General features: G+C 41.3%; 1 protein-coding gene across 1 annotated transcript in view; it reads left to right on the top strand.

Moving 5' to 3' along the window:
* The window catches only part of SORCS1 (sortilin-related VPS10 domain containing receptor 1), a 209,801-nt gene that overhangs the window by 124,787 nt on the left and 67,181 nt on the right, over positions 1 to 17,833 (top strand). Inside the window, exons 7-9 of the mRNA XM_009881624.1 lie at positions 8,900 to 9,018; positions 11,897 to 11,986; positions 17,062 to 17,241. Of these exons, the coding sequence (XP_009879926.1) occupies positions 8,900 to 9,018; positions 11,897 to 11,986; positions 17,062 to 17,241 (389 nt within the window). The remainder of the gene's footprint in view (positions 1 to 8,899; positions 9,019 to 11,896; positions 11,987 to 17,061; positions 17,242 to 17,833) is intronic.

The following is a 17,833-nucleotide window of genomic DNA, read 5'->3' as shown; positions in this document are numbered from 1 at the left end:
ATACAGCTCCTTTCTTCCTACATGATTTTTGCTCATGGGAACATGACATTAGAGGGGAGTTCCTGGGTCACAGGGTCTAGCTGCTGTTTCACACAGTACGTACTATCACCTTGTTCATAGCTTTAGTTTTAACAGATCAGGGATACTCTGCCTTAGGTACTACATTTGAAAATACCTCATTTCTCTCACATTAGAAACCTTTTAATGACCAGCCTAAGCGTATTCTTCACTGTTATTGCTTGTCCTATCGCTGTCCTTCACTTTCATCAGCTCCTCTCCCTCCCTGCTTTGCCTCTTGAGGTGCCTTTCTCCATTCCAGGAGTGTCCTTTACTTGCAACTCCAAAATATACTCCTAATTGGCTGTAAATTCTCTGAGGCAACTTGAGCCACCCGCTGGCCTTTTCTCCTCCCACCCATGCTTCCTCAAGGTTTATCTTTGAGCTCCACTGCCTTTGCAGATCTTCCTCCATGGATTTCTTTTCCACAACACTGGATTGCCTTAGGCAAGCATCTCACTGTAAGCCTGGCTGCCATAGATCTCGTCATTGTAATTCCATATTGTTTCCTTCATAAATAGAAACTTGGCTGCAACATAACAAGCAGATTTTTTACCGTTTGCAGTCTGTAAGTATTAATGATGCAGTGAATTAATTCCTTTAAAAATTGATAAAATTCTCCCCTGAATTGTACCACCGAATGCAGTGGTGTTACTTAAACGTGTATTTTGTCATCAGAAACTTAAAAACTGTCTGAAAAGGTAACTGTAAGGTAATCAGTTTTAACTCACTGAAATTTAGCATGAAAGAGAATTTTTTGGAAGATGAGTTTTGAAAAGAAACAGTTGCAATAGAAACCATAAAGTTTTAAAGGTCTTTCCGTTTCAAGGTATGCAAGATTAGTAAAAGGGAAAGAATGTATTATCTCTATTTCTTATCACTTGTGATCTCTGATTATTATTTCTCCTCTCAATTTCACTTACCTGAACATGGAGACAAGGCTGGGAACATGAGGCTTTCTATTTCTGCGGACATGCTAAATGAGAATGAAATATTCTAACAGGATGGTGTCTATTTCAGCACAAAATATTACTGTTATAAAGCATTAAGAATTTGAGGTCATTGGGATGAAGCACTACAATCAATGTTTATGGACCTATATTCTGGTCATGCTTTTGAGGGATGTTCAGCTCCCAGTGGGCAGAGAATGTGCTGTACTCCAAATGCCGTGAATAGTCTTGTTTGAGTTCTTAGGCTCTGTTAAGAACATTTTGCACGGCTATAGAACGTTTCTGCAAAAGACTACTTAACAAATTAGTAAGCTTTATTACAGCTCTTAAGGTGGAAACCAAAAAACAGGTAGATGAAACAGGCCTCACTGAGGAGTTGGGCATATTCGTAAAGAATTATGGAATAACAAATTATTACTCATCAGCTGAGCTCTAGTAACTGATTTTGTGCACTTGTTTTGGCTTAGTTGTAAGACAGCACAACTTAAGTTTCTCTGTTTAGGCAGTGACAGAACTACTAGTGTAAATATAGCAGTGGTGTCAAACCTTCAGCCAGTGGTGACCCCTCTTGAAAACTGGTCATTTGCATAAAACTTCTGATGATGATTCAGGAGGTCCCCAGCTTAGCTCATTGGCACTGTAAGAAAATGTGTTGGATTTTCAGTAAGTGCATGCTCTTGTGCATGGTGAGACACTGGAGCAGGTAGTAAGGCACTGGCACAGGTTGCCCAGAGAAGCTGTGGCTGCCCCATCCCTGGAGGTGTTCCAGGCCAGGCTAAATGGGGCTTTGAGTAACCTGGTCTGGTGGGAGGTGTCCCTGCCCATGGCAGGGGGGTTGGAACTAGGTGATCTTTAAGGTCCCTTCCAACCCAAACTGTTCTGTGGTATGATTCTATGATATGCTGTGTTTTGCCTGTTGTTCCAGGGAGTGTTGGTCTCTGGCAGAGGATGGTGGGTAGCTGGAAGCAACAACCTTGGAACATATCACAGCAATTTTGCCAGAAGACATTTGGTAGCACTGCAGGTCACAGGATTTTGAGACTGAGACAGGCTAACAGTGTACACATGGTGCATTACGCTAGTTACCATGGCCAACTTGGTATATTCGGGTCTCTTGGCTGCTAGAGCTGCCTTCTAAGTACTAAATCAGTCTGCTTTTCCTGGACAAAGTAACCATGACCCTCCAGTGCATAAACAAACCTTTCTCCTCTGGAATGAAGCAGGTGTGTCACTGCCAGTGGGGTGATGGGGTGAAGCATGCTGAAGTGAGAAAGACAACTTTATTTCAAGCTGAGGGTAATTTGCAAATAAATTTTCTTGGGGGTTCTGTGTTTTTTGTTTTTCTTTCTTTTTTTTTTAAATGTTCTTGCATTCATACTTTGTTTGGAATATCTCTTTTGAGAGTTAACCAAGTGTAAAAATTCAATAAAAGGATTAAATTTGAGAAGGTACATGAAGGTAGACTTGCCAAAACAAGGCAGGGAGAAAGAAGGAAAGAAAGGGAGTTGGTGTGGAAACAACCACTCAATCTGTGCAGTAAAATAAAAGATCTTTAAGTGGAAATATAAGGGCTAAGCGAAAACCTGCTGAAATGAGCACACAAATGAAAAAAAACATCTCATTCTTGTGCTGGTATCTTTTCCAACAGAAGCTGAGTAGTATAACTGCAGCTTCAGGTGAGAAGAAGTAGAGCTGTCAGCAGAGTACAGTGTTAGCCCATCGCATGGCAGCGTTTTTTTGAGAACATCTATCAGCAGCAAGCTTAGTATTAGGTTTTCCCTGCTCAAATACCAATAACTCTATCTCTGCTCCCCGATTATGGTCTGTCTGTGCATTTTATTTATTGTGTTTATATACATAATGTAAAAGGTTTACAAGGACCAAAATAGGAGCCTCTTAGCAGGCATAAATCAGTATGACTTCAGTGGCACATTGATTTACACCTGCTGAGGATCTGGCTAGCAATGTTGTGCCTGAGCTTACATTCTCCCTAATTTTCTTTTCTTGGGATCCAGAAAAATCTGGACTCCTTCTGAACACGCTGTGTCTTGTCGAACTAAGGTGCAGGTAGTGCTGAACAAATTGAGTACAGACTGTGCAATTTAGTTGTATTGATGGAGACAGATTTGCAGGGGTAATCATTGCCGTTTATGTTTTCAGTCTTCTTGTGTAAATTTTGGAGAGCACCAGGAAAATTTTCATCACGTCAAATGGTTTTGTTTATTTTTTTAAAGGCTTCAGGCCCAATCCAAGGCAAGCTGGGACTGTGAGCACAGTAGTAAAACTGATTTTTCTGGTTGGAAGAAGTTCATATGAACCTTATCTCACATTTCCATTTGTGCACTTGGGTGTCCCTGGTGTTCCACTTTGATTTTGGAACAGGATCAAAGGCAAGCTGGCAAAGTCGGCAGGAATTGTGATTTTTTTTTTTTTGCCTGGTTTCAGGTCAACACCTCAGTAAGACAATTAATCCCCTACAGTTCTTAACCACACGATAAGCTTCTCTTCCATTCACCACCGTAGTCAGCAGGCAGAGTGACTGGTGGAAGTGAAACCTAGTTTGCTCAAATGCAGCTTGAAGTGCTTTCAGAAGGTGTATACACTTAATGACGTGTGGGTTTTAGGTTTGTAAAGAATACCCAAGTCCTGAAAGATCTTTATTTAACAGGCTTATCTGATTTAAGCTAGGGAGGGTTATCACAGTAAGGCTTGATTCAAGCTAATTGACATGGAAGGTAATTTTTATTCAGGCAATCTCTACTGAGGAATCCAGACTGTTGGTGAGAATTAGAAAGATGGATTCCTACAAGGCATTTGGAGACTAAATGGGTACCCACGAGCCCTCCAGAGCATTGCAAAGCTGACTCGGACGATGTCTAAGTGACAGTTTCAATAGATGCAAGTCAAGAAAATCAACTGTTACATTTATGAGATACGCATTCGCTTATGTAGATAGATGCCAATTGATTTTGAGTAAAGTTTAACTTACATTTTTTTAATTTATTTTAGTGTGGATGAAAGAAGCTAAGGGGTTTTCTAATCTGCTGGCAAAAATTTAGAGAGCTCTTTATATTTAAAAAGTACTTTTGTTTCCTTTGCTTTTCTTCTGCTGTCCTGATTTACACAGCAACTTTTCTTATTGAAAGGTAATTTAAGTGCCGCTGTGATTGCAAGTAAGACCAAAGCCTCACCTGGGGTCAGCAGGCACGCTCTGCTTGCTGATCAACATGGACTGAGCATCTGGCCAATAGCGTCTGAATCACAAAGTTGTGTTAGGACTTTGATTTCCGTTTTCACAGAACATTACTAGAAAGTATAAAATAATCACTGCTGTGGAAAAAATGAGTAGGCAACCTAGTCTGACAGTCTTTTGCTAACATAGCTACAGTGGTGAATTAATTCCCATAGTGTGCAGTGATTTTTTTTTTTTTCTCTGATTGCTATTAGTATTTTTTCCTGATCATCGTTAGCATTTGGAAAATTACATCTGTTAGTTTCTCTAATTATACCCTTATGCCAGAAATGGCAGAGGATATACTTCCCCATGTAAAGAAAGATTCCTGACTCTGACATGCAATGAAGAAAGAGTAACAGCAGGATGAAAACACATTTGTAAGTAGTTAGTAAATGGGATGGCTTCATTTCACTGATCTTCATTACTAGTTAATTGCTTTGCAGTTGCTGAGTCCTGGAGAGTTGTGAATATATTCTCATATCATAAACATTTCACAAGTCAACATTCAGACCAGAGGGAAAGGGATAAAGCACAGCCATTTTGTATGTTTCTCAAAAAAGTAGTAGAAAGATTAATGTATGGAAGAACAAATTAAATTGGGGCACTCATTGCCATGGGAGGTTGTGGATTCTGAAAGTGTACCTGGAATACCAAGGCATCTGGTCAAATTCTTATGATCTTTTCTAGGTGTCTGTAATTAGTCAGTGTTGGAGAGAGGTTACAGCCCTGGGTCTTTCCGTGAGATATGTTACTACCACGTCCTTATGGTTCATTCGTTACAGGATGCCAGTCATCCTTCAAAAGCAGAAACTATCCCTAATGTCTAAGCTGCTCAGTAATGAACTAGGATACTCTGTAGTAAATCTCAAGACAAACAAGTTTAGATTGTGTGGATGCTTTTTGCATAAACTCCTGATTTGTCCTTAGTGGATTTAAATGTAGAGGACACATTCTTCAATGAATTAAGGACAAGAAAAATAAAAATCAGGAGGAATGATACATTCACAATGAGTACAGTGAATATTTTCTCTGAATCTTCTTGTGACCAAATAAGATTTTTGAAAGATATATATGCAAGCTCCGACTGGAAAGCAGTGGGTGTTACAGTTTGATATGTCATATGAAATAACACTTGGCAACAGACTATCCTGCAGAAAGTCCTACTTTGCTTTAGGAAAGGATTTGAAACCCTCCCCTGTACTTTGCAGAGGCTCACCAGCCTCCAGTAACCACCAGCGGCCTTCCATCTCCACCAACTGAGCCAAGAAATCTCTCTGGGACAGGCTGGATGAATTTCCCTGGAGAACATATTAGCATGGAGCTCCAGTAAACAGAAAAGACTAAAATATTTCATGGCACAGAGTCCCCCCGGCTCTTAACTTTTGCTATGTGTTAGCATTTGCAATTCTCTTTCACCACTGAAACAGATTAATTTTGTCAGAGATTTCCCTTGCAAGATGTCTCCTCCATCCCCGTGTTCTGTGGCTTTTCTTGCATCCTCTTTAGAAATAGCTGCATATCCCCAAGAAAAATCCTACTGTAGGTGTCTAAACCTGTCAAAATCAAAGTGTCTGGGGGTGTAAGAGCTGGGAGTTGCTATGTTCTTCTCTCCAGGCACAGCGTGACTTTGTTGTTGTATATTAAAAACAGCAGCTGTTGTTGGAGGTGAGGGTTCTGGAACTGGAAAGCATAATGTCCTAATTACCTATGGCAGGGAAAACATCTGTGCAGGAAAACTAATGAAATTAATTCCAGAGCTTAGCAACTGAATACGTTAATTGACATTAATTAATGCTAAATTACAAAGCTCTGCCAATGGAATCAAATAAAATGTCCATGAGAGTAAAATGCCGAAACAAAATCCTGGAGTTAATGGGAGCACAGCAAAACTTCCCTTAAGAAAAAAAGAGGAATGCAGGCGCTGCAAGAAGCCTGTTTTCCTCCTTTCTGTCTCCCATAGCAGAGGGAGCTTTTCTTGGTGTGCAGATTTTGGGGTTTGGCTGTTTGGGAGATTAGTTTAAGCAATTTCGGTGCTCTGCCCTTTAGTCGTTATTACTGGCATTTTAGAATTGAAGCCATGGAGAATTGCACTGTAAAAGTTCACAGGAATTACGTTAGTAAATCTTCATCAATGGTACAATCACTGCTGCACGGACTCCTGCGATCACAGCAGGAACAGACATAGTCCCCGTTCCTCCTTTAAAACAGGGTGAAAAAAACTTCGGTCACCTCTAATGGATGTCAACCTGGCCTGCTCTTTAAAATCTCTTGTGGAGGAGATTAATTTCTCTTCTTCGCTGGCTGGTCCCGGCAGGACATGTCCCATCACCTGCCTGTGCTCTCAGGACCTCCTCTTAGCCAGTGTGCCTGTGGAAGTAAACAGAAACAATGGTGGTGGGGTAAAAAAAGGAAACAAGGTGGGAAACAGAGGTCTGATCCTATATAGCTCTATGCTGAGTGATTCGGTCCCATGTGTGACAAGCCACCCAGTCCTACCAACAGCTCAGGGAGTGGTGGGACCAGCCGTTTCAACTGATGCTGCTCTGTTTAAGCTCAGGATTTTCAAACACTTCACTCGGGAACCTTCTTGAGACAGCATGAGAGGGGATGAATGTGGGGGCTGGGGCGGGGGGGGCTGTCCTTCATGATACAATGGGTTGAATTTACAGGAGGAGTGGGAATTGGTTGTGGTGCAGGTGAAGAAACGTGTGCCCGTTCTCCAGCTTATGACTAAGAGGGGACATACTGCAACACACAGTGCTGTTGGGTGGTGGAAGGGGTTCTGGCCCCGTTTTCTGCCTTCTTCCTGGGAGCAGAGGCACCAAGGGCTGAACAGCTCTGAAAGGGAACTTTCCTGAGCTCACTTAGAATGAGTAGCCTGGGAGTTACATCGTTCCCTGCCCTCTCGTGGCTAATGTGGAAAAAATCATCTCCCTCTGAAAGGAAATGCATTTCGATCATGCTATCCGGGCTGTATTAATTAATGTTTTGCAGTAAGCTGCGAAAGCATAAAATGTTAAAAACTGCAGTGACTAATAATACTTAGCACTTTATATATTCCAAGAACTCTGCAAATGCTGGGGTAAAATCATCCCTCATCAAACTTTCCTGAAGGTTCGTTACCCTGCAAGTCTGTTTCAAGCAGAAGTCAACAGCCCTTAGAAACAAGGAAAGAAATGTCAAATCATAGACTTTAATTAAAACCAAGATTAAATATGAGATGGTAAAAATCCAGCCATTTCTATTTCAGTGTAAAATGCTACTTCTCTGATCAGAAGCTGGTAATTATATCACACAAGGGGCTGTGCTTCTCCAACAAGGAAAAATATTAGAAGTAGTTCTAAGATTAAATGCCATGTAGTGTTTCTGTCATGTAAGTGCTAATCCTGAAATGCCAAAATCCTTCTTCCTGTAAATCAGGTTCGTCATTAAACAAAGTGCAACTTCTTAATTGATCTGAAAGAGCCCAAATTGAGAATCTGTTTTTGTATTCTAGTATAAATTATCACCATGAAGAAATTCAAATTGTTTTTCTTCAGGTGATGGATTATGAGATGAGCACCCTGCACTGCTTCAGAATAGGAGATGAGGATGCCTCATACAGTGACAGTGGATGAGATGACTTTAGGGCTGCATTTAGACCATTTACTTTGAAACGTATGACTGATTGAAACTGCTAAGGCCTCTAGTTTCAAGCCAGTGTGGAATGATTGCCCAGGTCTGCCAGAGTGCATCTACCTACGCTGTCAATAGAGAAGTAGGTAAAACCCCTGAACAGGAGATGGTCTCAATTACTTTCCAAGCTGATCTGAATTACTCCACAGAGTGTAAGTGCTCTAAGAAATAGAGGTGTGCCGTGGAGGGGGTTCTCAGTGGTTGCTAGGGTGTCCTCCGAAGGTGTCCTCATACTTGTGTATGCTATAGACCTTTGCCATGTTCTAAATAAACTCAGCCTGTGACCGTGGAGAAGCTGTCATGAGCAACAGCAAACCCAGCACCATGGGGATGACAGGGAAACTGTAGAGGTGCTCAGCACAGAGAGCTGCTGTCCTGCAGTGTAGGCACGACTCTTCAGACCCATAGTTACTTTGGGAGTCACGGGACTTGGGCTGTTTGTTGCTTCTGTAAAGGGTCCTTCACAGCTCTGTTGTTCTCTCGCTCAGTTCCTTGATTTAAGCCTAAACCTGGGTAGCCTCCAAGTAAACTCAGCCGGGCAGGTAACAGTACTGAATAATACACCCTTGACTAGGTTTCTGTTGGGCCTGAGCCACAAGCATTACATTGTGCCACCTTCAAATGCTGACTCTGGTCTCCTTCCAGCATGGAACCGCAAGAGTGGCATGGAGTAATCACATCAGCTATGCTGAGCTCTCTCTAGGTATGAAGGAGCGATGTATAGCTCTGATGTAGGGTGGAATGAAAGAAATAATAGGAGGCTGAGGCAGGTGAAGAAGGAAGGAAATTAAAGGAAGAAAGTAACTAAGGGTGGATTTATGAGGGGTGTAAGGGAAAGAAGTGTTGTGTTGAATGGATGGTATTACCTCATGTCACGTGAGGCTGGGAAGCAGAAGTGCTGCCTCAGCAAATAGGTTTGTGGCAGTAGGAGGAGTCTGTGCTCAGGATCTCAAGTGTCTTGGTTTTGTTCTTTTCCTTTCAGATGCCCAATACATCACCTGTAAGATGCAGAACTGCAGTGAAGCCTCTCGCGGCAAACCCTTTCCAGGCTACATTGACCATAACTCTCTGATCGTCCAGGATGATTATGTCTTTGTTCAGGTGCGGAAGGCGCTCTTCTATTTATTCTATTATTTTATATTATATTGTTCTACATTATTTTATTTTCTCTTCCACTCCTTTGCATGCGTGTGCACGCGTGTTAGCTCCCAACTAATCAGACAACACTGGATCCAAATAATAAAAGCACTGAGGGGGTTGTAGCAGTTCATTCCAATGCTAATAGTGTTCCTTTTGCCTGTAGTATCTTGTCACTGTAGGGTCATAGAGTTCCTGCCTGGAGCATCCCCCATATGTGCTGGAGTGCTCTGTGCCACTCCCTGCAATCTTATCGGCACTCTAGGATTGCTGCTCTCGCCCCCCAGCTTGAAGTGATGCATCAGTCATCTGCTGTTACAAGCGAGTAGACCAAAGCTTTTTTAAGTATGAGAGGGAAATAGAAAAGGAGGGAGGGAGTCAGGGGAAGAACCAAAGGAGGAGTAATCAGGCTTTATTGTTATGCCTCAGTTGTGATTATAGTGAAAAGGCTGAAGATGAGATGTACTCAGCCAAGCTGTGTTCCAGGTGAGAGCTGGTGAATAGATCTGAACTACTGTGGGTTTCATTAGCCTGCTGCCAGTGTCCCTTTAATAGCAGCTGAAGAGGACAAAAATAACAACAGAATTGTAAGGAACATGGTGGTGAACTGGAAATCATTAGGACTAAACTGGTCTTCCAGACAGTTTATATTCTGCCATGCTTGGGGGTGGAGGAAAAAGAGAGGGCTGATATTTTAAATTGGGTGAGCTGATTGCTAATTACCTTCAGTTGATGAACTCAATCATACACACCAGTTTAAATCATCCACAAATAAATCTGGGACATACGTTCCAGAATAGCTTTTGTGCCTGGTGTGTCTGAGGCATAAATGAAATGTTTATGTGGTAAGGAAAACGGGGGCACGTGTCACTCTTCAGCCATGCTCTCTCATTTCAGAATGACTGTGCGTTTGTGGCTCGAGTGACACAGGAGCCAGGGAATTTCTCTTCATATGTGAACTGATTCATTACTTCATCACTGATGCCTTGGTTTTGTGCTCTTCAAGATTGTTAGTCTTCTCTGTTCTGACCTGGTGTTATTACAGACTGTAGAGAAGCCAACTCCTTTGCTTCATCTCAAGTCAGCTCTGGGGAGATTGTCTGCCTTTCTGGATAGCCCTTGTATTTTGATGCATTTCTGTTTCTGTCTATAAGCTGTTGTACAGTGTTCCCAGTGCTGTAAAACTTTGGCTTTGTTCTACCTCCGTGCTAGCTGCACAGTGTAAGGAGAGGCAGCCTTTTACGATGTTTCCCTTAATGCCCAATGGGACTTTGCGCAACTTCATATATTTGTGTTCATAATGCAGTTTGGGAAGATATCATGTAACATTTGGAAAGCTCCTGTTTTAATCTTTAAACTTCTTAATATTCTTAAACAGAAAGAAATATAACAGGTCAAAGAAATAGCACTTACCGATCATTAACAATGGACACTTAGGTCTGAAATAATAGTATTGTAATCCCTGGAAAGAACCTCTGCTGTATTCAAGGTAGTCAGTGAATTCACTGTTGGCTGGTAATTTAAAATGGGATTCTTCAAGTGGTTACAGATGTATCTGGATGTATGTGGCTGGCAAGGAACAGCTAAATAACATGCCATGGCTGATGCTGGACCCTGCCTTATCCCAGGCACTGTTCTTCAGAGGATGAGTAGCCCTATACCAGACGGTAAAGGCTTGGAGGAATAGATGAAAACCCTAAGCACCCTTCCGTACCTTCCTTGATCTCCATCTGGCTTTTCTGCAACTAAGGCATTTGGAATGAGAATTAGTAGGCTAAAGCACAAGGATAAGGGAATGACAGTTTATTTCTCCTACTATGTGGTGTTTTATTTACAAACTCACACTCTCTCATAAACAGTGCTTCTGGCCTTCCTTCCCCTAACTTTTGCCTGATTCCCTTAAAAAAAAAATGTTGAAGAGCTTTAGCATAAGAAATAGTTCATATTTTGCTTAATCTGTTATGAACCTAGACTCTCTGTATCTTGCATTTTAAACTACTGCAGTGCATTTTAAAACACTTACTACTGAAGAAAAGTCTTGATAAGCCCGGATATCAGGCAATTAGAGCTAAGTTCTGCATGGAGAATCCCTTGGAATATTTGTTCTTCAGTATCTTTCATCCAAGGATTTCAAAGTACTTTACAAACATTGATTATACTTCAGCCACGCTGGAAGCCAGATAACACTGACAGCTTTTTTCTTTCTATTTTTCCCCCTTTAATAGGTGGTAGGAAATGAAACCTCTAACCCAACATTTTCAAGGTCTTGCCATCAGTATTTAGGCAGTTAAATTAGTGTCCAGATTCACAGAAATACCAAATCAACTGAGCTTCTCCTGCCTTCAGGAGCTGTGGATGCTTAGCTGATCTCATAACAGATACATATGGTGGCTTGTATAGAGCCACAAAGGAACTAAAGCTGGAGGCAGAAATAGAAATCAAGCGTCATGTCTGCCAGTCTGCTGGTTTAACCGATAGTCTACACGGCAGCTCTGCAGATAGCAAAGAACAGACTGTTTTGTGTTAAGGCAGAGGAGAGCTGTGGTATCAGCAGGTGATATAATGGCCCATGTGAAGCCAGGACTTCGCTTTCCCCAGACTTTCACCTGAAATTCTGGCCTTTATCTCTCTTTGAAGAAAATGTGATTCCTCTTCCTTTCTTCTTCAGCCACCCCCAGTTGGATCAGTGCTTATTCACCAATTGTAATAGTGCTGCAGTTTTAAGCCATTGCCACCAACACTGTGGTATTTCCCTTTACAGCTTTTGCTCAATATTTTCCCTGATAATAAAAAAAAAATATTTTAAAAAATCCTGATGATAACTCTTCTGCTTCTCTCATAGTTGACAACAGGAGGAAGACCACATTATTACGTTTCTTATAGGAGGAATGCTTTTGCACAGATGAAGCTGCCAAAGTACTCTTTGCCCAAGGTAGGTTGCCATCGCTGGAATGCCCATATGAACCTACAGATATTTTGATTGTACAGAAATTCTTAAATCCAGCAAAAGTAACTGGAAGATGACATGCAATGCGTGAAAACATCGTTCTTCTTTAACAGAACATTTGCAAGCAAGAAAGGACTGAAAACAAAGTCAGCACTTTGGCTAGTCAAGGACATCAGCATGAAATGTAGATAGATACCACAGTCCAAGTCAATTACCATTTCTTTCTGGTAGTTAATTAAGTTTTGGAGGGGACTCTTTCTTTTTTTTTTTTTTTTTCCTATTTTTGTGGTCTCAAAATTCCCTTCTCCTGTCCCTATCCTGTGTGGGTCGCTTTTTGTGCTTTGCCTCATTAGCAGATTTTAATGGGAACCAAGCAAAGAGATGTCTTTGTGTGTCTGCTCCATATCTTCCCTAATTAAGAACAATGGTGAATTAGCATTGGAGCTTGAAAGGCTATTGCTGCCTCCTGGAGCTAAATTTTTTTTAAAAGACCTATATAAAATGTTAGTTCCATTTTGAAGAAATCACCATTTTGCAGCTGGGCTCCTAACAGCTTCTTAACAAAGACAGACCATTTTTTTTTTTTTGAGGCCCTTTCATTCTTTATATAGTCTGGCTTAAATGAAATCTAAGATCAAAGGTAAGAAATAATTTTGTGTTTTATATGTGCAGTCTAACATCTGGAGAAAAATGCATTCTGAGAAATTAAACAAGGATTTTCAAAAGGAAAAAAAAAAGTGCAAGGTTGGTCCGTTCTGAGAAGTTGGAAGTACCTCAGATTTTCTGGATGGAAATATTCAAAGGGATAATTTGTTTAACATAGCAGCTGGCTGCCTTTGATTTCTCACCCCAATTGACCTGTTTATAGTGGATTGACTGGGTGACCTTCATCGTATAACCAGACTGCACCTCAAACCCAGGCCTCCAGTGCCATACCTACTCTGCTGTTGTACCCTTTGCTCCTGTTTACATCACTTGAAGACCCAGGCTCTCAGGACACTGAGGACCCTAACAGAAGCCATGATAACTTCTTGGCTCTGACACGGGAGACCTGTGCTCTACCCCAAAATCTTCAGTCACATTTAAAGACAGTACTCTAAGGCATGGTTTGAAACTTCCTGTCCAAGCAAGAAGGAATTACTCTGTCAATTCAGATCAAATTTAAACAGGTGTTATTTGAAGTAGCCTTTAGCAAAGGAGTTGCATTTTTAGCATGATTATTGTAACACCCAAATCAGAATTGTAATTTATAGCTGATTCAGACCATCTGTGGAGAGATTGCTTGCTATCTCCTTTAGCCCAGGCTTATTTTTCTAACTGTCCACCTCCTCAAAGAGGTCTCTGGAGAGCTAGGAAAAATGCACTACAATTAAATTGCAATGTGTTCTCTGAGAATAGGAATTGGAATAATCCATTCATGTTGTATGACTCAAAGAAAAAGGCAGATATTTAAGGAGATAAGATGCTTTGTCACAATCTTGGAGTATTTTCAAAGACTGAAGAACTACATTTGGCTTGGAAGGAGCTACAGTGGAGCTGTGGCTGTCTAGTAGGCTGCTATCAAAGCAGGAGAGCTGCTTTTATTAAAAATGCACAAAGTGTTATACTACTCAAGGAATTGAAACAAACAGCTTCTTTTATGCCTAAGTTCTCTTTTATCTCCTTCAGCTAAGAAAGAGGGGCCAAATACAGTAAGCAGTACTAAGTGACTGCTGGAATTGAAGACAGAAATATCAAGCTGTTTGTCTCTGCGTGTCACTCTTCCTAAACTGGGGGAGTGTGATGGCAGGGAGCTTTGGCAGGTGATACTACTGCTCAGGCAGGAATGGCCTACAGCAAATAAAAACTAAAATATTCTTCTTGTTGGCACTGATAGACTGGTAGCCAGTTTGATTAAAAGCCTAAATGAACTTGAACCTCTCTCTCATACAAGAAGATGCCCTCATATGTGCATACAGGTTGTTTTAACCCCGTAAATGGTCTTTATTGAGACCTGTTAATTTCTGCAGTGATGTTGATCTGTGGGTTGGCACTGCCTATTCTGTACCACAGCACCACAATGTGGACTTTGTCACAGACTCTGTGATGTCACTCATGATAATCACCTTAAATGTACACGCAGGGTACTTTCACTCCATTTTATACCAATGCACTGGGCAGACATCTGTGAATACTGTAGCAAGACAAGCAATTTCTCTTTTAAAAAGACCTGTCCTTAACTAGTGCTGGGCTGAATACTGATGGGATGGGTGCTTGTGGTACCTCTGTTTTAAATTCATCACCTTCTTTCAACCTCAGGATGCACATCCTGATGGAAGAAGCAATAACCGCAAAAAAACCCCTTAAATACAGACCTTAAAAAGAGCTGACAGTCCCAGTAATTGACAGGATAAAACAGTCATTACACGTCCCTGCTATTTAACTTGCCAGGAAGAAAAGTTCCCTGACCAAGTGCAAAAAGGGCAATTGAAGCATGCTTAGTAATTCAGAAAGCCTTGGCCTTTAGTCATTTGAGTAGACACCTGATCAAACCCATGCACAGCATCGTGCTCTTACTTCTGTCTTTGGAAAGGCGAGAGGGACTGATAGGACTGCATATTAATGTATTTCCACCATGTGCTGGAACAGAGAGAGCAAAGCTCAGGCTCTCAGTAGGCAGATGCGTAGGGAGCCCCTGAAGATGACAATGACAGTTTGAGAAAAGTGCCTTGCTTCACTTTCCTGTCCTCTTACCTTTCTCCTGGGAGGTGAAATGAACATCTGTTGTAGTAGTGGAAGATGCAGTGAACCTCTTGCTCCATATCAAGAAGAAGGCTGTCTTTTTGAGTTATTCCTCAAAAAAAAAAACAGCCTCCACCCTGAAAAAAAAAAAAAAAAAAAGAATTGAATATGATATGCTGTTTAATTTTAATCATCCCATTGTGGAAACCAAAAGATTCTTGATGTTGGTCAAAGACCTGTTTGATGCCCATATACCAATCCCTTTCCATCAAAGCTTTGCATTCTTAACTGCATCTATTGGACAAGGCCATATTAAGAGGAAAAGTTAATTGATCCCCAAAGGCAAACAGTTTGAACAATATCTTTTTTGACTTTCTGCGCTATGTATATTATGCCAATTCTGCCTCAGTCTCTGCTTCTCCAGGCTTAAATTCCTTCAGCCTTACCGGGATCTTCTTTAGACTTGCATCTTACAGCATGAAGTGAATAAATTAACTTATTTGCTTCTTAAGCATTCATGAAATTGCCTTTAGTTTTCCCTGGTGTTGATCAAAATATCTTTTTACCTTTCTCCCCTACTTATTACAAAACTATTGATTAAAATGGTAAGTTAATAAAACTAAGCATTCACCAGGTAAAACAAGTTTTATTTATAATCTCTGCCTATGTTTAAATAGAGAGGTCTGCCCATGCGTGTATGAACACACGCAAAAGTTTCAACTTAAGATTAGAGCTGTGCTAGCCAATGTTGCCCGAAGCACATTGAGAATACCTACTCGTGTAGATCTACCAGCAGATTGACTAGGGTGACAGTCTGAAATAAGGAGCCTCTGACAAACAGCTGTGGCAGTAGCTTGTACTAGCACAGCTGGAGCTAAGAGAAGATATCTGTTCACAACCACAATTAGTAGAAGGCAGTGGGACTTATATTGCCTTTCCTATTGCTTCAGGATTTAAGCCAGTCTCTCCCTCCACAAAACCAGCCCATCTTCTGGGATACTTTTTTCTCCAGCGCAAAACAGCAAGTAAATCAAGTGAATATTCATCCACTCTATACTCAGATTTGGATGAGCAAACAACTGTTCTGTATCTTAACTTCATGGTGAATCCATTTTCAAATTTATAGATTATATTTCTTTATTATATTATTTTTTATCTTTACATTACAAGGCTCCATCTGGAAGCATTAATTCCCTCTACAAAACCACAAGAAAGTGAATTGTCAAAGACTGTTGCTAACTGAAGGAAGAAGTAGCACCAGCTTCCAAAGAGTATATTTTCTGATGAAGTTCCCAGTCTTGCATATAGAAAGCACTGGCTGAGATTCATGGAAGTGAAATAACTTTGGGATATCTGCCCAAAACAGGCAGAACAGCTGAATCTTCTGGGAATCACCTGGTGCTAAGAAATCTGAATTTCTTTTCCTACCTCTGCAGATTTTTATGGCACCAAAGAACTCAGGGTGCCTGTGCTGGGCAGATAGAGCCTGGGAATTTCACTGTAACGGTCTCTCTCGGTGGCTTTTTCCACTGGGTAATAATTTCTCCAGGCATTGAAAGAGAGAATCAAGTTTAATAGTTTCTGGTTTTACTTTAATTATGCAATCTTTTCATTGCTTCCTGCCTGCTGTAACACACAGAATAAGCAAAGTAAAAAAAACTCACTCATAACACTAGTGATCTAGCTACAATTCTGCTCCTTACATCTAGTGAAGATCAGGGTTGTCTTTCTGTTATATTTCTTGACCTGGGGGGGTGGGGGGGTGGGGGTGGGCTGTGTTTAGCACAGTGGTCCCTTGGCTTCTACTCAACACTGTCATTACAAGTAAAAAAGAACAGCAGCACTGGCTGCAGACAGGAACCTATTAGATCCTCTTTGTATCAGTTCCCAGGCATGCTTGGTTTCTGAATGCTAGGCAAGAAGCAGATGTTTCAGACGCCGTTTTTTTCTTCTTTTAAAAAATCCCCACATTTTTAATATCTGTGATTCCACAGTCACTCAGGTGCCAGCTGCCCCCCCCCCTCCTTCCCCCAAACAAAGTACTCAGTTAAATGAAAATGTTGGTGGGGGGGGGAAAAGTGCTTCTGTATAACACTGTACTGCCAATGTAAATGTTCAATTAACACCTCATCAGTTAATTACTGCTTTGAAAATTGGCAGAAGAGAGCTGGTGTAAAATATTTCTGGATGGAATTATCTGCTTACAGCAGTGTTGTCTACAGTTTCCGATTAAAGTCCAGCCAAAATATATCCCTTGCTCCTCCACAATTACTTTGGTGCCCTTGGAGATGACAGAGCTGAGCTCCCTCTAGTAACCTTCCTCTCTTTTCTTCCCCTAGGACATGCATGTTATCAGCACAGATGAGAATCAGGTGTTTGCAGCTGTACAAGAGTGGAACCAGAACGATACGTACAATCTGTATATCTCCGACACCCGAGGGGTGTACTTCACCCTGGCCTTGGAAAACGTCAAGAGTAGTCAAGGGCTGGAGGGGAATGTGATGATTGACCTCTATGAGGTATGTCATGACTCCAAACATCTCATTCCTATCTCAGGAGCTCATGTGATGCCAGTACCGTTTCCTTCTTGCACGTCAGTCTCATAATATGCATGTGAACAGCAGATGCAAAAAGCGACAAAACACATAATTTTACCCTCCTTTTACTTAAGGGCCTCAGTGCAGTCAGCTGAGTTTCAAGACCGGGTTTTATACAACTGTTGAATTTAGGCCCAGCCTAATATTATGATCAGATTCACTGCTGTACTCTCCTGTAGGTTCCCAAGTGAGGAAGAGCTCGTGGCTCTTTCATGCATAGGAAGATATGCATCAGAAGATGTAGTGGAATAGTTCCTTCAGTCCCCAAGAACTCTTTTAAGGGTCTCAGCCAAATCCTGCTGACCCACATTGGTGCAGCCTGTGCCTCTGAAAGCTCCCAACACTCTGCATAGCATCATTCTCCAATTTTTGTTGCGTTTCTGACAGCCTAATCTCTTTTTTTAGAAGTAAGGAGAGACAGCAGGTTTTAGCTGTCTTTGTCACCTTCCTCAACTTGGACTATTCTGGGAACTGAAGGGATTTTACACACATCCTCTTGGGCTATCCCATAAGC

This window comes from Charadrius vociferus, unplaced genomic scaffold (genome assembly GCF_000708025.1).
Source record: "Charadrius vociferus isolate BGI_N301 unplaced genomic scaffold, ASM70802v2 scaffold282, whole genome shotgun sequence".
NCBI lineage: Eukaryota > Metazoa > Chordata > Aves > Charadriiformes > Charadriidae > Charadrius > Charadrius vociferus.
The sequence above is the reverse complement of the archived record's forward strand: the minus strand, read 5'-3'. Positions and strand labels throughout refer to the sequence as shown.